The sequence below is a fragment of the Protopterus annectens genome, chromosome 13.part0 (assembly GCF_019279795.1).
Source record: "Protopterus annectens isolate FY-2018-M chromosome 13.part0, PAN1.0, whole genome shotgun sequence".
Taxonomy (NCBI): domain Eukaryota; kingdom Metazoa; phylum Chordata; order Ceratodontiformes; family Protopteridae; genus Protopterus; species Protopterus annectens.
This window is the reverse complement of record NC_056747.1, coordinates 267557413-267580317: the sequence shown is the minus strand read 5'-3', so window position 1 is coordinate 267580317 and position 22905 is coordinate 267557413. Positions and strand designations below refer to the sequence as shown.

Sequence of the window (22905 nt, the reverse complement as noted above, 5' to 3'; positions counted from 1 at the left end):
CACTACATTCTTCTGGTCTACTTATGGGCCCTTTTGGGGTGAGAGGGGGTGAAGTTTGCACTGAACCTGTCTGCCAGGATGTTGGCTATATTGGTCGGTTCAGTGTATTTTGTGCCATTCTGCACTAACTCTGAGCAGATCTGAGAATTGCCACTGAGATTCTTGACATAGCTAAAGAATGCCTTGTGGTTATCTTTGGAGTCCATGGCAATTTTTCTTTCGAAGCTAGCCTTGGATGATTTTATGAGGGATTGTAGTTTCTTGCTGATACTGACCAGGGATGTCTTCCCTTCAAGGGATTTTACTCTTTTCTGTACTAGTTTCCTCCTTCTATTGTATAGCTTGTTTATGGCAGGGGTCCACCAGACTGGTTTCCTTTTCTTGGAGGAGTGAGTCTTGGTTTTGTTTGGGATAGCACGATCCATGCATTCTTGTAGGTGCCCATAGAGTGCATTAGTAAAGGATTTTGCAGCTTGGACAGCGTTATCCTTTAGCATGGGGGCTTTGAAACTTCCCACCTTGGTCTTAAGTAACGTGAAGTTTGCTTTTGAAAAGTTTTTCACGGTGGTTTCTTTGACCGGTGGTGGTGGTGGAATGTGGATATCCAGAGTGATTAGTTTATGGTCAGATCTAACCAGTGAGGGGTTGACCTCCGGTGCAGAACACCGGTCGCCCATGTTGGTGATGACCAGGTCCAATATGTTGTCACCTCTGGTGGGGGTGTTGACCAGTTGATCTAGGGCGTTTGAGTTTATAAATTCTTGGAAATGTTGGACAAGGGAGTTTGTACTTGAGTAGTTCTCCCAGTTAATGTTTGGGTAATTGAAATCATACAATATTAGGGTGTTTGGTAGGACCTTTATGTTTCCAGGAATGCGGAGTGGGGGTCCTGGGACATGGTGGGTGATCTGTAGCAAGCTATAATTTGAATAGCAGTTTTGCCCATTGTTAGTTGCACGTGGATGATCTCTGAAGCATCGTGCTGTGCCACTAACCTGGAGGTGTGGGTATCCTTGATGAATATGGATACTCCCCCACCTTTTGTATTTCGGTCCGGGTTTTGTGGCCGAAATGTATGGTATGAGTTGTAGCCTGGTAGTGCTGGGGTGCTGTCTGGAGCCTTAAACCAGGTTTCTGTTACTGCACATATATCGATTTTCTCCATACTGAGGAGTGCCTCGAGTGCATGCATTTTGAGGTTTAGACTTCTGGCATTGAGTAGCATTACCCTCAGTTTTTTGTTACTTGTGCTATTTACAGTGGTGGGTTGGTCTTTTGAGCCTTGCCTAAAAAAAGGCACTATGTGGGTGGCAAGAGCCTTGGCCAGTATTCGAAAACCTAAGGGTGACAGGTGAAAGCTGTCTCTAGCGAAGTAGCGTGGCTTGTCGAGCATGTGATCCTAGGTTGACAGTCACTGGATCCCCTTTGAATGACACCAGAAGCTTAACCAATTGTTGAAATTGATAATTTTTTCTCTATACCGTGGTATCATTCTTGGTGAGGGCAGGATGCTACTCAAGGTCAGGGTCATATCGGCCTGGGCTACGTGATCAAAGAGCTCCTCCGTGTTTCTTTTCATGTAGTCCAGGGAGGTATGGCTCAGGTCATTCACACCAACATTGACAATGACAGAGTCATATTTGTGCTTGTTCTGGAGTGACCTGAGTGCTTGTGTTATGTGGTGGATCCTGGCACCTGACAGGCAGCTAACAGTAACCTTCTCCTTATTCATCCTAGTGAGTGGGACATCAGTGTGCCTGACTATAAAGTCACCTATTACTAGTGTGTTGGGTATGTTATTTTGCCTTAAGGGCTGTGATTGTGTGGCACACTGGTTTTGTGAAGTGTGTGTTTCATGGTTTGTGTTGGGAGGTGGAGGTTGCTTGGATATCTGCTTTGGAGGTCTCTGCTGCTTCTACAGATTTCTATTTAGAGCCTCCGAGCATGTTTTCGTGTATTTATGTGTGTTTTTTGCCAGTGCTGGTTTCATAGGTCTATGTGGGACTGGTGGTGTGATGCAAGTAATTCCCATCTCCTCTTGACTGCCAGGTCCAGTCTTGGGTTGAAAGAGCTTAGCCTCCAGTTTGGCTGTGTAATTGCATCTCTCACATGTATTAGTGTTTGGTGGAAGGAGGAGAGGGTTCTCTGTGTACATGTGGCAATTGTAACATTGCCTCAAAATGCCCAGATTCACCAGTTGGACTGGAGATTACACCTGAAACTGTCCTTTGGACATGCCTGGATAGGTACAATGAACTGTTTTACCGATTGGCTGGTAAGGTCGAATAGAGAGCATGGTCCTTCTTAAAGTATAGGGGGTCTAGTGCTAAGGTTTATTAATGCTTGCTATGAGTTTTGAGCAAATGCCAGTATGAAAAGTGAATGGTTTGAGTGCTTAAGTTGAAAGTTTGTCTAGTTCCAAGGGAAAAATTGAAGAGTAGACTTTGTGGAGCCAGGAATAGTTATAACCTAGCTAACCGGCGTGCAAAACCACGCAAATGTGGGTTTTATAGCAGGGAAATGAAAGAGATAGAAATTAGTCCAAAATGGCCAATAAACTACTAATTTCTTGGCTGAAACCACTCTTCCAGGGACAGATAGGCTGCGCAAAGCTCCCTCTTTCACCGTGAACAGAGAAACTTCCTTCTATCCAAGTAAGGTATGGGCAAACACAGAAACTTGTAACACAGCCCTGAAATCAGCACTAACCTGAAAACTGGACTAGTCATACAAGCTTAGAAAGGCAGGAAAACAAGTATATTTTTGTTTGTTTGTTTTTTTTTTGTTTTTTTCAGAAAATAAAGCAGATACAATCAAAAAAGCACAGAAATGGCTATCACACTTGAGTGTGTAGCCCGCAACAGTTAAACAGGTAATTTAAACACAAAAATTACTTTGTTAAAGTGCAGGCAGTAAAATAAGTACAATATGTAGCTGAAACAAGCTTTTAAATCACAGAAACTCTAGAAAATTGGCGTTTTAGGTGGAATTAGCTAAAGGCAGCAAGAAAATGCAGAAAAATTTTACTTAACTCCAAAGTCTCTCTTTTGTCTCTCTGCTGCTGTAGATCTCTGCAGGGCACCAGGCAGGAGCTTGCTGAGCTGTATATGTTGGCTACAGGATAATCACATGCTACTAAATGCCCCAACAAATCCATTTCCATGCAAAAAAAGAAAACTTTAAAATTTCTTTTTTAAATAATATATCATGATTGAACTTACCTCACGAAAAAAAAAATTACATGGCATGACAATCAAAGACAATCTTAAATGTTATTTACATACACAAAAGCATCAAGAAAACCAACCAAAAACTAAGTACCCTTCATAGACTAAACAAATTCCTTACAAAGTCTACCAAGTTAACTCTAGTTACCACTTACCCTCTGTGTTATATGGAGCCTCTGTTGTGACCAACCTACAAGCCTTACTTAACTCTAAACTTGAACAATGATGCAACAAAGTTGCCACACATTCTTGCAAAAAACACGTATCTGTCTCAAACTTCCTCACCTGATACCCAGCTCATCTTAACCCACAGAATCATCTATACCCAATTTTCCTGCCCAACAATTAGCTTCATATTCCAATTCTCCCTATCAAACAATTCCCTTTGATCAAATGACACCATCTACAAAACACAAAGGGTTGCTGGGGTCGGTCTTTATTCCAGTAATGTATCTGAAACTTGGAATAAAATTCTTATATAAATCAGGTCCATCTCACACCTTCATCATTTCAAACCATTACTAACAGATTTCCTCTCTTCTTCCTGACTTTGTCCCTGCTCTTCATTTGGAGCATAGCTTCTTCTAACATCCTTCATCACCTTCTTATTCCTCCCTTTAAAGCACCAAAAATCTTAACCCGCTTATCCCTTCTAATACCTCACTTTAGTACATTGTGCTTACTATGCCTGCTTCCAGTCTGCACACCCAAATTATCATTCCTTTGCTGCTTCGGTATTAACACTTAAACTTGTTTATCCCCCTAATACCTCACTGTAATGTATTTCTTTTTGTACACCACTCTTCTGTCAGTAAATTCTCAATACGATACGTGTATATTAATGCTTGTGATATCAATACAGATTTTATTATAAAGACTACTATGCTATGTATTCACTGAAGCTGCATTATAAAATGTGTTATTATAAAGACTGATTGCATTTAATTTGTTACCTTGGGATGTTTCTCCCTAGGTGTCCGCTGACAAATGACACCTATGCCCAGTCAGACTTCCCTGGTAAACAAATGCCAATAAGTAAATAAAGAGAGTGAAGGTAAGAGGTGAGTCAGTCACTGTTCCAAAGAATGTTAAGACATTTACCATTTTAGTATGAGTATCTTACAAGCACTGTGTGGTCCAGTTTTCCTTAAAGCCAAACAGCTTTTTTCATCTCTGCAAAACTGACCTTCAGACCTACATTTTCTAACACTGGCATACCATGGCTAGTGTAGAGGAGATGATGTGATCATCTTTATGGGATTTCTTTAATGCCATGTCACTTGTATAAGCAGATACAGTGGACCTTGTACAGGCAGGTTAGTAGTACCATGCTGTACCCATGCCCAGGGCTTGATAATCCATGCCCAGGGTATAGGGTTTGATATACCATGCCCCGGGTAAAGGGTTTGATATACCATGCCCCGGGTAAAGGGTTTGATATACCATGCCCCGGGTAAAGGGTTTGATATACCATGCCCCGGGTAAAGGGTTTGATATACCATGCCCAGGGTACAGGGTTTGATGTAGTCCACCTTCATTTGCCTACATAGGTTCATAGGTGTGTACTAGGCTAATGGCCCTGGAGCTTTTACAAACCTAGTGCAAAAAAATTGCCCCGGCACCGTGCCACCCGATGTTAATTCACAGTGCCCATACCCCATAGGGCAACTGGAATGATTGCTGGAGTGAACTTTCTGTTACCCATCCACTCGTCAAGATTTCTCTTGAAGAGGCCAGCGAGGTGCTCTGCTTGACATGAATGGGAAGCTTATTCCAGAGTATGGGCAGTCTTTGGGAGATGAACCTGTCCCTCCAGCATGTTCTGTTAATTGTGGTAATCAGGTTGTGATCTTTAGAGCATGTGGCATGGGGGGATTGGGATTTCTTTAGGTGTAGCATTTCAAGTAAGGCTGGGTCAGACATGGCTTTGTAAGTCAAGCAGAGATCACCTCTAAGTAGACGATAAGAGACTGAGAACAGGTGAAGTTTCTTGAGTCTGTCCATGCAGGACATGTGTTTAAGGCCTAGGATAATTTTTGTGGCCTCTCCAGCTGTTGTAGGTGTCTGGTCAGGTACATGCCAAACGGGGCATTATATTTGATAATTGGTCTAATGAGGGATGCATAGAGAGGGATGATGACCTCTTTCTTCCTGGATAAGAAACATTTGGTTATAAGAATCCATGTAAAAGGACTTTCTGACCACAGTGGCAATGTGGTTGTCGAAGGTGAGTTGGCTGTCGACCTGGGTGCCCATATCTCTTACGGGCCCCTTCAGTGTTCAGTGGGCTCCCATCAACGTGGTAATTCATGGGAACTGAGTTTTTTCCAAAGGGATGATAACACATTTTTTGGCGTTAAGCTTCAGGCCATGGTTCTGACACCAGTCATTGGTCTCAAAGAGGCCCTTTTGTAGGATGTCTGCATCACTTGGGGAGTTAATAATGACTCCTAGCTTGCAGTCATCAGTGAACTTGGTCAGCCAGAGTCCTTCTGTGTTGGCTTGGACTTCTGAGAACTAGATGACAAATAGGAGAGGACCCAGGACCAAGCCCTGTGGGACTCCACTTGTGATTGATCGACAGTCTGACTTGGAATCTGCAACTTTCACTCTGTGAGTCCTGTCTGTGAGCCAATTTGCAACCCACCTAGTGATTTAAGGATTGCTAAACATTTTGGTGAGTTTATCAATGAGGATCAAGGGACTCAAACAGATGCCCTGCATGGGGAATGGTATCAAAGTCCTTGGCCAGGTCGAGGTAGGCTGTATGCACTGCCTTACCCTCATCCACAGCCTTGGTGACTGCCTCGAAGAAGTCAGCCAGGTTCAGCAGGCAGGATCTCCCCTGGACAAACCCAAACTGAGTGGGGTCAAGAGTTTGGAGAGTGCCTATATCTTTGTTCAGCAGGTTCATGATGATGCTCTCCATAACTTTGCATACCAGACTCGGCAGGCTAATGGGGCAATAGTTCCCAGGGTCTGTAGTTGCTCCCCCTTTATGGAGCAGGATGACTGTAGCAGTGTGCCATTCGTTAGACATAGCCTGAGCTAAGGCTGTGATTAAACAGGGCATACAGATGTGGACAGATGTGGTGCCAGTTCATTTTGTAGCTCATGTAGGTCACAGCCAGGGATATTATCAGGTCGCATGGACGCTGTATTCTTGGCTTTGGACAATGTAGCTTTTACCTGTGCCGCAGAAATGGTGGGTACCAGGCTTTCTTCTGGTATTGTGATAGGGCCCTTATGGGGGAGAGATGGGTAAAGTTGGCACTTAATCTGTTGGCCAGTATGTTGGCTATATCTGTTGGCAGGGTATAGGTGGTGCCATTGTGCAATAACTCAGAGCAAATCTGGGTATTGCCTTTGAGGTGTTTGATATATCTATAGAAGGCTTTGTGGTTGTTTTTGGTGTTAGCCACAATTCTGCCTTCATAGCTGGCTTTAGAGGATTTGATAAGAGATCTCAGCTTTTTGTTGAGACTGGTAATGGGGGTTTCCAGTCTTGTGACGTCATTTTTTTCTGCAACATTTTCTTCCTTCTGTTGTAGAATTTATTAATGGATGGGGACCACCATATTGGCTTCCTTTTTTGGAGGAGAGTGTGATAGTTCTATTTGGTATAGCAAAGTCCATGCATTTGTGTACATGCTCGTACAGTGCATTGGTGTATAATTTGGCAGTCATGCAGCTATTTTCCATTGGCATGGGTGCCGAGAAGTTAGCCACCTCTGTTTTAGGAGCCCAAAGTCAGGTTTAGAGAAGTTTTTCAGGGTGGTCACCTTAGCGGGGTTGTAGGTGAGATGGAGATTTCCATGGTCATCAGTTTGTGGTCAGATTTAACCAGGGAAGAATTGACTGTAGGTGTGGAGCAATGGCCTCCCATGTTGGTGATAACCAGGTCAAGGATGTTGCTTCCTGTAGTGGGGGTCAGAATGAGCTGGTCCAGGGCATTGGAATTGATGGAAACTATCACCCTATAAGCCTGACTAGCCTGGTCTGCAAAGCTATGGAGCGTATCATCATGGAACTCATAAAGAAAGACATTGGGAACCTCCAGACACTGGATCCTACCCAATTCGGCTTTAAGGGAAGATCTTGCCTATTGAACCTGGTCGACTTCTTTGAAACAGTTACCAAGGCCATAGATGAAGGGTAGGTAGTCCACACAGCCTACCTGGACCTTGCAAAAGCCTTTGACACAATACCCCACTCGGGCATCATAAATAAGCTCACCAGCTTAAATATCAACCCCTATGTCACAAGATGGGTTGCAAACTGGCTCAGGGATAGAACCCACATGGTCATAATTGCAGGTGCCATGTCAGACTCTAAACCAGTTACAAGTGGCTTCCCACAAGGCTCAATCCTGGGACCTCTCTTGTTCGGTATATATTTTAATGAGGTACAGGCTAACACGGGAGGACTATGGCTGACCAAGTTCGCAGATGACTGCAAACTGGGTGCCATAATGGACTCTCTGGCTGACACAAGCATCCTCCAAAAGGGTCTCACAGAGACAGAGAACTGGTGCCAGAGCCATAGCCTAAAGCTAAATGCCAAAAAATGCATAGTCATCCCCTTTGGGAAAAACAAAGTGCCCACAAATTACCATATAGGTGGTAATCCATTAAGTAAGGAAGAAGTAATTAGGGACTTGGGGACCCAAGTAGATAGTAATCTCTCCTTTGACAATCACGTTGCCAAAGTGGTTAGAAAGACCTTCTATATAGCCCACCTTATCACGAAAGAGTTCACATCTAGATCAAGAGAGGTCATTGTGCCCCTCTACTCATCACTCATCAGGCCCATAATTGAATACAATGCCCCATTTGGGATGTACCTTACCCAACACCTGCAGCAACTGGAAAGACCCCAAAAGTACCTCACCAATAGGATCAAGGGACTCAAACAGATGCCCTATGCAGTTCGGCTAAAGAAACTCCAGCTCTACTCAGTTGCTTACCGCCTACTCAGAGGCGATCTGTGCCTGACATATAAAGCCATGTCCAGCCCAGAATTAATGGACATGCTCCACCTTAGGAAATCCAAATCCCTTAGAGCTACATGCTCCAGGGACTTAAACCTCAGCACAGAAATAAATAGGACATGCTGGAGGGACAGATTCATATCCCAGAGGCTCCCCTCACTCTGGAACAAAATCCCAATCCATGTTAGGCAGAGCCCCTCACTGACCCTCTTCAAGAGAAATCTTGACGAGTGGATGGGAGATCGTAAGTTTACCCCTGGGATCTCTTCTGTGTCCCTGCTAGACAGAGGCATAGTAAACTAACCTTAAAAGGGCTATCATCTGTGACCTACTATTCAAAGGCACAGTCTACTAATCTAAAAGGGTGGCGAAAGCCAAACACACTCTGGCTAGGCTTATAAATGCCCTAGGGCAGATAGCCTAGTATTAACCTGTGAACCTATAAGCTCCAAAAAGTGTTGGGCCTGTACATTGGTACTTGAATAGTTTTCCCAGTTGATGGAAGGGTAGTTGAAGTCACCCAGTATGAGAGTATTGGGGTGGACCTTGATAGATTACAGGATGCTTAGGAAATTGGAGTAAGAGTCTGGGGACATGTTAGGGATTCTCTAGCAGGCTGTGACTTCTATCACCATCTTACCCAGTGTTAGTTGTACCTGAAGTATCTCTGATGCATTATGCTCGGCTACCAGTCTAGAGATGTGCGTATCCTTTAAGAATATGGAGACACCACTGCCTTTGGAGCTTCCAGATGTATTCTGGTGCTGAAAGGTATGGAATGAGTTGTAGCCTGGGAGCACAGGAGTGCTTTCTGCTTCTTTAAACAGGTCTGCATTACAGCACAGACATCGACATTCTCCATTTTGAGGAGAGCTTTGAGCGAGTGTATCTTGAGATTTAGACTTCTTGCATTGGGTAGCATGACCCTCAGATTGCATTTGCTTGTAGCTGTTACAGTGGAATTTTAGTGTATGGAACACTGCCTAAAAAGGCACTATATGGGTGGCAAGAGCCTTAGCCAGCACCCAGAATCCAGGAGGTGACAGATGCAGGCCATCTCTGGCAAAGCATCGAGGTCTGTAGATCATGTCATCCCAGGCAGACAGATACTGGTGATTATGAGGAAGTCACCTTACCAGACACTTATCCTGAGTCACCCTGAAAGGGACAGTTTATCTCTTGGGTTTACCCAGTTAATAAAGGAGTTAAATTCAGATAAAATTAAAATAAGAAGAATAGGCATCCTCAGACAGATAGATCTATCTGGAACCCCTTCCTTCATTGTTTGTAAGGAAGCTGTGATTGGTAATGATGTGGAAGGTAGCTGGTGAAACGTTGCCTTTCCATATTACCAGGGCCATGTAGGCTAAGTTCAGTCAGCAATTTATGCCAGTCTGCTGAATCAAATGCTTTCTGAGGTCTAGATAAAATACTAGACAATGTTCCATTGTCCTTGCCTTCTTCAGTAAATTGTCTGTAGGGAACAATGTATAGTTGTGCTGTACAGGTGTTATGGCCAATTCTAAACCCGAGTTCTTTGTTAATGAGAAGTCCTTCAAAGGAGTTTAGGTCTTTTCATTCTGTCCTACTTTAATTTTCTTAAACATGTTTGACAGAGAAGAAAGAAGACATATTAGGCCCCCTTCTTGACAAGGATGTTATGTTTGCCATTTTCCAAAAATAACACTCAGTGAATGTTTTGAGAGAATTATTTATGATGTGCCTCAAAGGCAATACAGTTAAAGTGCCACTAGCATATATAAATTTTGGGCATAGTCCATCAGAACCACCTTATCCAAAATGGGAAATTTCAAAAGAACATGTACTGATTTTTGATCATGGTGCCTCAGATTACTGAAAGGTTGCAGTGTAGCCAAATATTTGTTCGGTCATCCTGACTCCATGGAGGTTGTTTGCAAAATTCAGTGTTTCTTGAAGAATTCAGAGAGTATGTATACATGTATCACACCTTATTAAAGATATGGTTCTCCAGAGCTGTTGTGCCATCTTTCTACCTCTGAGCAGTAGAACAGGGTACTAAATAGGTAGTACAGATTATAACGAAATGCTGTCATAAAGTAAGTATGTCTCTAAGGTTGTTCACGTGGGTGCAGTTTATACTGTTAAGTAAATATATATTTGATAAACCTTTGTAGTGACATACTGAGGGATTGTTTATTTATTTATTTATTTTAAATAATATGGCTCTTTATATTGTCATAGGTGTCTTAGGGGTTTTGTGTATTCTAGTGTGTCTTTTGGTTCTGAGATTAGATTGACTGTGAAGCTTGCCATGCTGATGTGTAGAATTCATCTTGGCTGTTTTTATAGAATCTTAAGAGGGATACAATAAAATACATAATTTGTAGTGTTTTTTAAATGTATTTTTTACATATGCAAGTATGAGTAGAGTATCTTGTACATATGTTATGTTTGTAAATTTCAGAAATGTGAAATAAAAAAGATATTCAGAGATCTTGTGAACAAAAAAATGCTTGCATACGCAAATGTTTTTTGCAGAAGGACAAACCTTTCCTAACCCCACATCCCCATTATTTTCATTTTGTGAGGCTGAGCCCATTTCCCAAGGCTGTGTGATGTCATAGTCAGTCTAACAAGTGGAGTAATGATGATCACATTTAAATTTCTCATGTTTGTAAAACAGTTGACATTCTGACTGGTAGTTTTTTTTAATTAAAACTGTTTTTTATAACACATAAACCCACTGTTCTATTTTCATAGATCTTTACATTTTCACATTTTAAATGGTGCCATGTAATAAAGAAAAGAAAGCAGGTAACAGTGTACATGCTTTTGCCGAATGGCAAATTTATGTTCTATAACTTTTTGAGTGATTTGGTAGTTGGTTTAATTGTCATCATGCTATTTGTACAGAAGGGTTTGATATATTACCTCACCCTTTGCGTTACACAGTTAATAGATGATGGATTTTGCCCAGTATGTGTACAGGTACTCGAGGTGAAACTCCTTGAGTGTCAGTTGCATGAAACATTAGAGGTGCTAAAACATGATTAGCAATTGTTTTCCACAGCAAATCACTTCTTCTTCTTCTTCTTTCGGCTTTTCCCGGTTAGGGGTCGCCACAGTGGATCACCTTGTCCGCTCATGATTGGCAGTGGAGTTTTATGGTGTCGAGTTGCCAGCCCGGCGCCCAACCTTCCACAGAAGACACACACACACACACACACACACACACTGACACCTAGGGCCAATTTAGAGTGTCCAATCCACCTGCAGCATGTCTTTTGGGATGTGGGAGGAAACCTGAGCACCCGGAGGAAACCCACGTGACCACAGGGAGGACATGCAGACTCCACACAGAAGGCACCCCAGCCAAGGATCAAACCGAAGAACCTCTTGCTGTGAGATGGCAATGCTAACCACTGCACCACCGTGGCCGCCCATCTTTCCACAGCAAATCACTACCAGTGTGATATTTAAGTGAGTGCAGTGATTCCCTTATTTTTGTAGAGTTCTCCCTTCTTCAGTTTGGTACAGCCCTGGAGTTGGCATATATTACTCTGGGAAGGTTTGCCTCCCTGTAAAAAAAAAAAAAATGCACTTTATTTTTCTACCTTTCTGTATTTTGGGGTTTGGTTTTCAGCATTTTTCTTCTCCAAGTTTTGCCATTAGACGAACCATACTAGAATCATTTTGCCCATTTATTATATAACACAAAAGTAATGGAAACTGACTTAATTCTGAGCAGTGGTTTTGTGAAGCAGGATAAAACTGGTACATGCACAGTATAAATGAAACTTTTTTGAATCTGTCCAACATGAAAATGTTCATTTGAACTCTTTTTTTTTTTTTTTTTTTTTTTTTTTTACAACACCTGATAATAGATTGTGTATGTAATTCTGAAAGGCAAAGCCACGTCCTGTTATACATCTGTTTTTTTATTATCCATCTTCTATCAAAAACCTACATTGTGATGAACTTTTCAGTGCACTGTTTTTTAAATAACTTGTTATAAAGCTATTACAGATGCAAGACAATGATTTACATTGTTCAGGTGTTCACAATTTGCTCCTTGTTTCATTTCATACGGTATTAGTACCACCATTGTGTTTTGATACATTACTTTTATTTTGGAAGTCTTATTGAGGTAGGATTAGAAGTCAAAGCTCCGGCCATGGAAAATTTCTTGTCTGAAACTGCATTGTTTAAGAATGCACAGACATGTAAAAAAAGACACAGATGTATCTCTTCAGCGGCTGCATTGGGCACATCCATTCATTTGCCTTGCATATAGTGCTATCTCTCTCTGTTTCACTCACTGATAGTTACTTAAGGCCGAAAGGCAAAGTATTGTTTATTATATTGTTACTGTAGTTAGTCTGTAATACTGTACTTAGTCTGTAATTCTTTCTCTTTTTACACGCTCACTAAGATGGTGACCCATCTTACCTGGTTTGTGAATTTAGCAAGTTTTGCAGAAATACTAGATGAGAGACTGTAACACCCAGTCCCTGTCATTCTCATTAATTTCTTTGGGTAATTGTTTAAAAATCTCAAAATCATGAATTTCATTTGTGAAACTTCAATTTTAAAAAAGCTCTAACATTCCTTAGCAAATTGTCTGCAGTTGCTGTGGCAGCTGTAATGTTATAAGGCCCAAACTTACATCAGTCCTCCTTGTTTAAACAATACTGTAGAAGAATACAGTCTTACTAAAAGGAATAACCAGAGTGTGTGCGTGTACTGGGGGCAGTTGAAGTAGTAGAGATATGAATATTCTATTTAATTTTTCTCATATTTTAAATTTATGTAAAAAATGAGATGTTATGTTGTCCCATCTCGCCATCATTCTTGCTGGTTGGGTTTGAAGCCAATCCTTGGCTCCGACTCGGCTGATATACAATAGCTCGAGAGCTTTTTCTGGCTTGAGACTATCCCTTATCCCAACATGCCTAACGGCAACTACCCAGTTCTCGTTTGCCGCTTGCAGTGTCGAGATTGCTCCATACTGTCTCGGCTAAGTACTTTACGTTTTTTCTAGTTATTGTTAATTTTTGGCAAATTTACTGGTTATAGTGACTTGTTAGAGTGTGTATCTTTCCTCGTTAGCCTAACAACCTTTTTTCTCTTCTCTTTGTGGTGTTTTTGGCCATCATTTTTTTCTTCAGGCCTGCTTTCCCCTTAGAGCCCATTTAAGTTAAAGGGTTCTTCCCTTTCCTCACCTCTCTTTTGGGATTGCCGTTTAAGTTAGAGGCTCTCCCATCGGGGAGTTGCCATTTAAGTTAGGGGCTCTCCCCCTTCTTTCTTATTCCTTTCAAAAAAATAAATAAATAAATAATTTTAAGGTTTTTTTTCCTTTGTGATTATCAGCTTGTTTGCTTCTACTTGCTGTAGGCTGTGAGTGATAACTTTCTGTTTTCTCTGTGGAAACTTTTTCCCTGATTAGTGCTCATTATGTCTAAAGAGTCTAAACCCTCTGAGTTTAAAAAATGTGACTCATGTTGCCAGAAAGTGTCCCTTATGGATGGGCACATGAATTGCATTTATTGTTTAGGGGCTATTCACCTGCAGGACTCTTGCTCGATCTGTCATGCTTTCAGTTCCAGAGTCCTGCAGGAAAGAAAAAATAAGCTTATTTTATGTGACCTCCTGATGAATCCTCAAGATGCCTCGTCTCAGGGTCCTCAGCCAGCCAGAGTGACCAAGAAACACTCCAAGCCATCGCTTCTGAGCTCAGAACAGACTACTGAGAAGCCTTCGGCTCTGTCAGCTCCCTGGCATTGGCTCCAACAAAATTAAGTCTCCGGTGGCTCCATCTGTGTCCTCGGAGCCGGTCCAGATCCATAAGAGATCAAGGTCTCCCTCTTTGGAGCTGGTACACTCAGCTCCACAATCTCCTCTGCTGCAAACTGGAGCAGGCAGTCACCGGTCCTCTTCACACTCCTCTCGGTCCTCCAGACTTTCGGATCATGACGTGGGGAGAGTGGTCATTAGGCTCTTCAAGTCACAGGCACTTGCTAAGTTACTCTCGAGTCCAGCCTATAAGGATTCGGCTCCTTTGGCCCTCCCAACTTCTCCTTCGATTTCTCTTCCGATTCTCTTGAGCTTAGAGCTGGAGTGCATGAAGGTCGTGGTAGTGGAAGCGTCGGCTCTGGTTTCTTCTCCCTTATCGGTTCTGATGGCCACTCCGATCTCCTCGATGTCTCAGTCTGTCGAGGGGTCTGGGTGCCGAAGCTCTCTCACTGGCTCTGAGCGGGGAGGTGGCATCTGACCCTTGTTCGACCCCGCTCTCCCTCTCGGAGTTTCGTTGCAAGTGAGTTTGGCTCCTACATCAGCCTTGGAGCCTTCACTCCCAGTTCGGAGGAGATCTCCAGGCTCTTCAGAGCTGGAGGCTCCTTCGACTCCAGACCATGGCACCTTCGAAGTTGATGAGGAGTGTGCTGTCTCCTGATACTGCTCCAACCTCGGTTCCATTGGCTCCTTCTCCCTCAGTGCCTGTGCTGGCCTTTGCCCCTCCTCCTGCCAAGCGTAGGGAACCTGTGCCCCAGGACACCCCACTGGGTGACCCCACTTCTTCCGAAACCTCCCCCGAACATTCAGAGGAGGTCCCTCAGAAGACGAAATGTAAGAGGAAACATCTAGACTCCCCTGAATCTATCATTTTGGATATGGACCTGGATGAGTCAGAATGGTCCCCACTGTCCCCCTCTGAGGATGTTTCCTTTTCAGACATCTTGGAAATCCTTAGACAGAGGGGTGGCTGTGGACGTCCCTTGCCCCTTCTGAGTATTAGTCCGTATACCTGGATGCATTTGGTTCCCGTACCTCCACCTCTTGGATGTCTCTGCCTTTTGACCCACTTTTGTCTATAGTGAGTCGAAAGGCATGGAGCGCTCCAGAGACCATGAAACCTGTTCCGAGGAGACCCAACAAATTTATTACAGCTCCAGAAGATAAGTCTTTCCTCTCCAAGGGAGTCCCTGTTGATCCCATGGTGGTGGCAGCAACCACTAAGAAGGAACTTGTGGAAACTTCATCTGTCCATCCACTGTACAGAGAGTTCGTACGATGGACAGGTATGGGAAGCATATCTTTTCTTCAGTGATTTTTACTCTAAGATCGCTGAATTACTTGTCACATTTCACATGGCTTCAGAGGGATCTCATGAAGGAGCTAGGAGATACCCTGCAAGATCCTACAGCTGAGGGAGTTGTGAACAGGGCAGCTTCCCAGACTGTGACCTTGACCTCCGTGGTAAACTCCTCCATGAGGCTCATTTCTTATGCAGCAGATGGAGCAAGTAGGTCAGCAGGTACCAGAGTAGCTTTATGCAGACACTCCTGGATGTGCCGTTGTCAATTTACGGAGCCCTTTAATTCTTCATTTACCAACACCCCCTTCGATGGCTCGTCGTTGTTTGGGCCTCAGGTAAAAGAGACTCTCACCAGGTGTGAACAGGATGGCAAGACTCTCTCTGCCATAGGGGTCTGTTTTTCCACTCCATCTAGACCCTATCTTAAGAGTCAGAAGAGTTGGAAAATGTGGTTCCAAAAATCCCAGGGATCTTCGCCTGACACATGTGGTGATTTTTCCTCCAGAGACAGAGGGGGAATCAACAATGGAAGATGCTGTCCTCGTAGCAGAGGGGGTCCACAACAGCAGGGCGACAGAGGTACTTTCTCTGCTAGGCCCTTCCAGCACTCCTGAAGGGAGGGCTGGCTGTCCACCTCTAGAGGCAGTCTGGGGGCAGACTATCACTGTACCCAGCAGCCTGGCAATCTATCATGAGAGAAACATGGGTACTGTTGATAATATCCAGGGGTTACAAAATTCCCTTTTCTCAGTCACCCTCAAAGGACAAATGTTCTATCCCAGATGTTCCACCCAGTCTTTGGGATCATGCAATCCTAGAGGTTCAAAGATTGCTAGAAAAAAGAGCCATCCAGGAAGTCTCCACAGACCAAATCGGATCTGGAACTTACTCAAGGTTCATTTTAGTTCCAAAGAAGACAGGGGACTGGAGACCAATCTTGGATATCAGCAAGCTAAACCAATCGGTAAAAAAGACAAAGTTCTGGATGGTGACACTGCAGTCCATTCTTCCCTTCTTGGGTCAGGGCAATTGGATGTGCTCCATAGATCTCCAGGACGTGTACTACCATATAAAAATGGACAGGCAATCCAGGAGATTCCTACGCTTCCTGCTGGGAGCCAGTCATTATCAGTTCAGGGCTCTGCCCTTTGGTCTCACCGCAGCCCCCAGGGTGTCTACCAAATGTATGGCAGTGATAACAGCTCACCTGAGGTGTCTAGGATTCCAGGTGTTTCCATATCTAGATGACTGGCTCCTCACTGCTACCACTGAGCATCAACTAATCACAGCACAGGACTACACAATCCAAACTTGTTCCCAGTTAGGCATCACAGTAAACTACAAAAAGTCTGCCTTGTTGCCTTGTCAGTCTATTACCTTTATAGGAGCAGACTTAGACACAAGATGCATGATAGCAAAACTGCCTCTAGACAGGGTGTCAACCATTCATCAACAAGTTTCCTTTGTCATACACAAGATGAGAGTTTAGGCAAGACAAGTCTTACAAGTACTGGGCTCAATGGCTGCAGCTATTACGCTAGTTCCTTTAGCATACTTCCACATGCGGATTCTACTGTGGCTTCTCTTCACTCAGTGGTCTTTCCAGGAATTGCCAATGTCACACATGATCTTGATAACAGAATCTTGCAAAAAAGACCTACTATGGTGGCTGGTCTACCCCCAGATGACTTTGGGCAGACCCTTGTTAGACCCGTATCCAGTTGCCACAGTGACCACAGATGCTCCCCAGATAAGGTGGGGGGCATTATCTGGGACGGACTGTCCAAGGAACGTGGCAAGCTCACAAGTACCATTTGCACATCAGTGTCCTAGAGATGAGAGTGGTGCTTCTGGTGTTGCAAGCACTTCAAGACTCTCTACCTACAGGGACCATTGCAATCCAGACAGACAATATGTCAGTGGTATGGTACATCAACAAGCAGGGTGGAACCAGATCTTACCCCTTGTGTTGGGAGGCAGTTTGAGTATGGCAATGGGCGATGTCTTCCCAACGTTTTCTGATTCAAACACACATTCCTGGAAAATCCAACGTGATAGCGAACAGGTTCAGCAGGGCTATCCTCATGCCTCATGAGTGGTCCCTGAAGCAAGAAGTTGCAGATGTGATTTTCTGCATATGGGCCAGCCAGATCTTTTTGCCACTCCCCTAAACAACAAATCCAGCAGCTACCTCGCCCTATTTCCCCCTCCGGGACAGTCACCCAGGGATGCACTTGTTTGCAATTGGCCTCCGGGACTACTATATGCTTTTCCACCCTTCCCTATCATTCCGAAGATACTTCAAAAAGCAAAATCGTTGGGTTGCAAACTCATCCTCATTGCTCCTTACTGGCCTCATCAGTTATGGTTTCCGTTTCTTCACCATCACATTCAGCTGGAGCTTTGGATACTGAACCCAGTTCCGGACCTCCTGACGTACCAGCCAGGTGGGCTTCATCCATCCCTTCAAACTCTCAAGCTGACTGCTTGGTTACTCCACTCCCAGTCTTAGCTAGGCTCCCAAACATTTCTCCTGCTGTACAACACATCCTAGTGTCCTCCCACAAGCCCACTACTAGGAGGATTTACACTAGCAAATGGAAGAGATTCTCTTATTGGGCCAAAAGTAATAACATTGATCCTTTTATGGCTCCTGTTCACAAGATTCTTGACTTTCTAGCCGAAACCTTTGAAAAAGGGGCAGCTGCAGCTACTATTAGGGTCCAACTGGCTGCCATCTCCAATTTTCATGTAGGAGACTTGGGTTCTAACATTATGTCCCATAGAGCATTTTTATGCAGTACAACACTTTTACGGACCCCAGTAAGAGAACCTCCCACCCCCTGGGACCTAAACTTTGTTTTAGCTTCAATGGTTCTTCCCCCTTTTGAACCAGCAGCATCTTGCCCCTTGAAGTTCCTATCTTGGAAAACCCTCTTCTTGGTTGCTATAACCTCAGCTAGATGGGTTTCTGAATTACACGCTTTGTCTATTCGCCCGCCATATCTCATTTTTCACAAAGACAGAGTCTCTTTAAGGACCAATCCTTCCTTCTTGGCAAAGGTTTGTTCTGAGTATAACTTAAATCAGTCCATTGAGCTTCCTGTGTTCTTCCCAAATTATGACAACAAGCAGAGTATAGATTACTCCAAATGGATGTTCATAGACAGTTACGTTTTTATTTACACAGAACCAAAGATCTCAGAAAATCAGACCAATTGTTCAGTTCCCTATTATATGACTGAAGATGCATTCTTTCGAATGTGTCTTGATCAAACTTGAAAGCATGAAATGTCAAAATACCGAAATGGCATATAAGCAAATTCTTTCCCTGGGAAAGAAATCACTTGGCTGCCTTCATTATTTTGCCATTCTCGTAATTGTAGTGCAATCTCGGAGTTGGTATATTTAAGTAGGGGGGGTTGTGGGGGACACAGCCCCACTTTATGTAATGTTTTAAAGGTTGACTTTTTTTTTTCTATTTTAGAACAGCGATTTTTTTTCCCTGGGAAAAAAAATCGCTGTTCTAAGTGTTCGGGATTGTAAGCTTTCACTTAAATGGGGTCAATAAGTCAGCATTCACTGATTTAATATAGACCCCAATTGTTCATATCCTTTGCTGACAATAAGCAAGGTTATCCAGTTTCTAAAGTGACTTTATCAAAATGGCTGTCCGACACAATCACTTATTCATATGGTTTGCATAAAAAGACGCTTCCAGGAAGACCCAGAGGACATTCAACCAGGGCCTTAGCCACCTCTGTGCCTTCCAATCTAAATTGCCTTTAGATTCAATCTGTGCAGCAACGACATGGGCAAATCCTCATACCTTTATCTCTCATTACAAAGTGGATGTGGTCTCCCTGAATAGGGCATTCTTTGGTTCCACGGTACTGAAGAGCTTGTTCCAGTGAGCCACCTGAGAACCAGTTGCTGGGGACATGGTCCCAACCAGCAAGAATGAAGGCGAGATGGGACAACATAACATAAAGAAGTTATAAAGACAACAGTCTCAAATTTGACATTCACATATCCATGACCATAAACAAAGTCCACCAAAAACTAGGAGCCTTATACAGAAATAAGCAACTCATCACCAAAGCAGCTAGGATTTCACTTGCAAATTCGCACCTTATCTCCACCCTACTTTGTGCCTCTCCAATATATACCAACCTAAGGCAATGTGATCTAAATAAACTTGAGACCTGCTACAACAAAATCACCAAATTCGCCACCGGGGCATCCTACCACAGTCACCACTGTCTCTCACTTACTGAACTAGGCTGGCTAGATCTCCCTCACCTCCTTCAATGGTATCAACTCGCACTTGCCCACAAATTGGTTAACCATCCTCTAAAGGTCCCATCCCTCCAGTATCTACTCCAACCCTATCTCACCACCAGACCACTACGATCCAGCAACAAAAATTAATTACAGGTTACTAAAGCCAATAACACTGCTGGAGAAGCACTATTCTCCAGCGCTATAGCCAAATTATGGAACACCCTCCCCCTCACAATAACCTCTCTACCATCATGCACCCACTTCAAAGCTTTACTTAAAGTGCACCTAAAAACATGCTGGCTATGCCCTTGTAACTCTCCCCTCTAACTTCTCCCACTCCATCTACCCACTACCTCTCTTCCACCCCACAAACTACCTTTGATTACAGCAAGCTCTGATACTTCCATGCCTATCTACTTGTTATATGGCAGTAACTTCTTACTGTAACAATTGTTAATATCTGCTATGACTTCGTGGATGGAACAGATGCTAGTTATCTACTGAATGTACTATGTTCTTTATCTCTAACTATGTTTGTAATATTTTAATTGCTAAGATTCTTCATCTGTAACTATGTCTGCAATATTTTAATTTGTGGAGCTTTTCTCCCAGGCCTCTGCTGAAAATGGACCTGCGTCCAGTCAGACATTCCTGGTCAACAAATGTAAATAAATAAATGTACCTACCCTAACATTCCATGTTGTCCTTCATCTCGCCTTCCTTCTTGCGTTCCCCCCCCTTCCTACTTCCTGGAGTTCTTTATTGGTTAGACTGGCTGAGTTTCCTGCTGACATACCAGGTTGGTTAACCATACTCTGTCCTTTCTTCTTCCCTTCCTACCTTGGTGTAAGAGCTTAGTAAAAAAAATGTTTCTTACTACGTATGTCTAGTGTGGGCTATTACAAACGAGATCTGGGTAGCTGCCGCTAGGCATGTTGGGATAAGGGGTAGCCTTGAGTCAGTAAAATTTTTGAGCTATTGTATGTCGGCCGAGTTGGAGCTGAGGATCGGCTCTGAACCCAACCAGCAAGAAAGAAGGTGAGATGAAGGACAACAAACATGGAACATTATGGTAGGTACACAACTTCTTTTTCTTAAAAGTTGCTGATGTAAAACAGGAAGAGTTAGAATTCCTGTACATAGAAGGGACCTCCCAGTATAGTTATATTCAAAGACCAGTTTCGGTTTTTAAAATCCAGAGCTATTTGCCTCATTAAGCAGTGGCTGAAGGCTCTACTGTGATTTACTTCATTCCGGCCCATACTTCGTTAGTTACTGTTCATAATGGCAAGTCAAAGGACGCCTACTAGCATTTAGCTCCATCTTATACTTAGAGCTACAGCCTATGATACTGACCACTTTTCAGAGAACTATATATTTTTTTTCCTTTTGGTCCACTGATTTCACATGTATAGTTTGCAGATGTAACACTGTACTGATATGTTTGTAAGAAAGCAAGCATACACTAGAGATCAAACTTGAAGTATTCTGAATATTTCATAGTTTGCACTAGCTTGTATGACGTACCAGTGCTATGGTGATAAACTTGTTAGTTTTAAGCTGTAGCTGCTTGGTTTATTGGACTCAATGCACTTAATATGCGTGACTCAAATTATCATTTCTAAGCAAGGCATTCAAGTAATTTTTGTGACACACTGTATTGTTTTATTTTTAAGCTGTAGCTGATTGGTTTGCTGGACTCAATTCACTTAATATGCATGACTCTAGTTATCATTTCTGAGTAGGATATTCAAGTCACTTTTGTGATGCACTGTATTGTTTAAGGATGTGCAGACACATTTTAGCTTTTATGAAACTGGGCTTATCATGTGAGATTATTTCATTTTTGTATTCTACACAGTACACCTAACTATAGAAAGCTGATTATGGGGAACAGTAAATTCAGTATCAGTCTGGTGAAAACTGGTTATTTTAAATGAAGAAACTGGGCAGTTGTAGCTATGATACCAGCACGGATTCAGAACATATATGACACCAACCTTTTTATGAAACTGTTCTCCTTTACAGAAAGACAGCATGAAGTAGAAATTCCATGTCCTGTGCCAAAAGAAGAGAAGAAGAAGCGTCCTATGTCCCAGATCAGTGGTGTAAAGAAGCTCACGCATAGTACCAGCCTGACCAATAGCAGCATCCCCCGCTACGGTGTGAAAACTGACAGTGAGGGACTGCTGGCAAAGGTAGGTGCCAGAATTTATACATTTTTTTTAACTGCAGTTTTCTTTTATTGTTTTGTTAATTAAGACTCGCTAGGCAGGAATTTCTCATTATTGCTAGCTTTACTGGTATAGAGAGGTAAAGCCCTAACCACAACTCGGATAAACCAAGTTCAGTCAGTGGCTCAGACAGCTGCTTTATCTGACATGGGAGGAAGGGAAGTTACGAGACCAGTCCCTGCTCACCTTTTTTGATGGGTAGGGCATGAGGTCTTGCTTGAAGTGGAAAACTAGCTTTAGTGAAATCAGGGCTGCGGTTCATTTATGGTTCTGTCATAGTGTTAATTTCATTGCATGCCCTTCCTGTGATGTCATCTTAGCAGGTCAGTGGTGAGTTAGGACCAAACATGTGAACTCTGCCCTCCACAAGTAGCAGTAATGGTTCTCAAGTCCACTCACCTGTCATAATCTCACTACACCTATTTAATGGGGTTGGCTTGAACGAGCAGTGGATTAAAAAAATCTCAGTTAAAGTGGTTTACATTTTACAATATAGAGGAACTCTGGACTCAGAGAGCCACAGAAAATGGTTGTCTTGTCTATGACTTTCTGGGATTGGATGTGCTATACTTATGGGATTAGTTTAATTACAGTTCCAAAATCCTGTTTGCCACCCTGGCCATCCTCACTTAATGCCACAATGTCAGTGTCACAGACTACATTATTCATCCCATTGCTGTTTAGGTACAGAAGTGTGTACATGCTAAGTATACAGACAGGATGTCTACTTCCTGATTTGTGCCGAGACATCTGTTAAATGAAAAATAGATTTTATTCCTGTATTTTTAAGTTTAAGGGTCTTCATTTTAATGATAAATTTAATTCTGAGGGGTTTGATTTAAACATATTGCTTCTTTGGGGGTTGAATTATGTGCATTTTGTATGCACAGTGAGCAAAGTGATTTATTTACTATTATTTTTTTGCATTTATATGAATCGCTGCTTTACTCTATTTTTCATTTTAAACTACGTGCAGATTTTGAGTTTGTTTTATATAGGATAGGGTGCTTTTTGATGATGTGTCTGTATTTCATTTGTGTAGTGTGTGAACTTTTAATTTAGTTTTCAGCAGTAGTTGAAAAAAATGAATGGTTT

General features: G+C 42.8%; 1 protein-coding gene across 3 annotated transcripts in view; it reads left to right on the top strand.

Moving 5' to 3' along the window:
* LOC122787231 (cAMP-specific 3',5'-cyclic phosphodiesterase 4D-like) overlaps nucleotides 1-22905 on the top strand; it is a 1697022-nt gene that overhangs the window by 1545484 nt on the left and 128633 nt on the right. For all 3 annotated transcript variants that reach the window (XM_044053831.1, XM_044053830.1, XM_044053832.1), the window contains one exon: nucleotides 21605-21774. In XM_044053831.1, the coding sequence (XP_043909766.1) occupies nucleotides 21605-21774 (170 nt within the window). The remainder of the gene's footprint in view (nucleotides 1-21604; nucleotides 21775-22905) is intronic.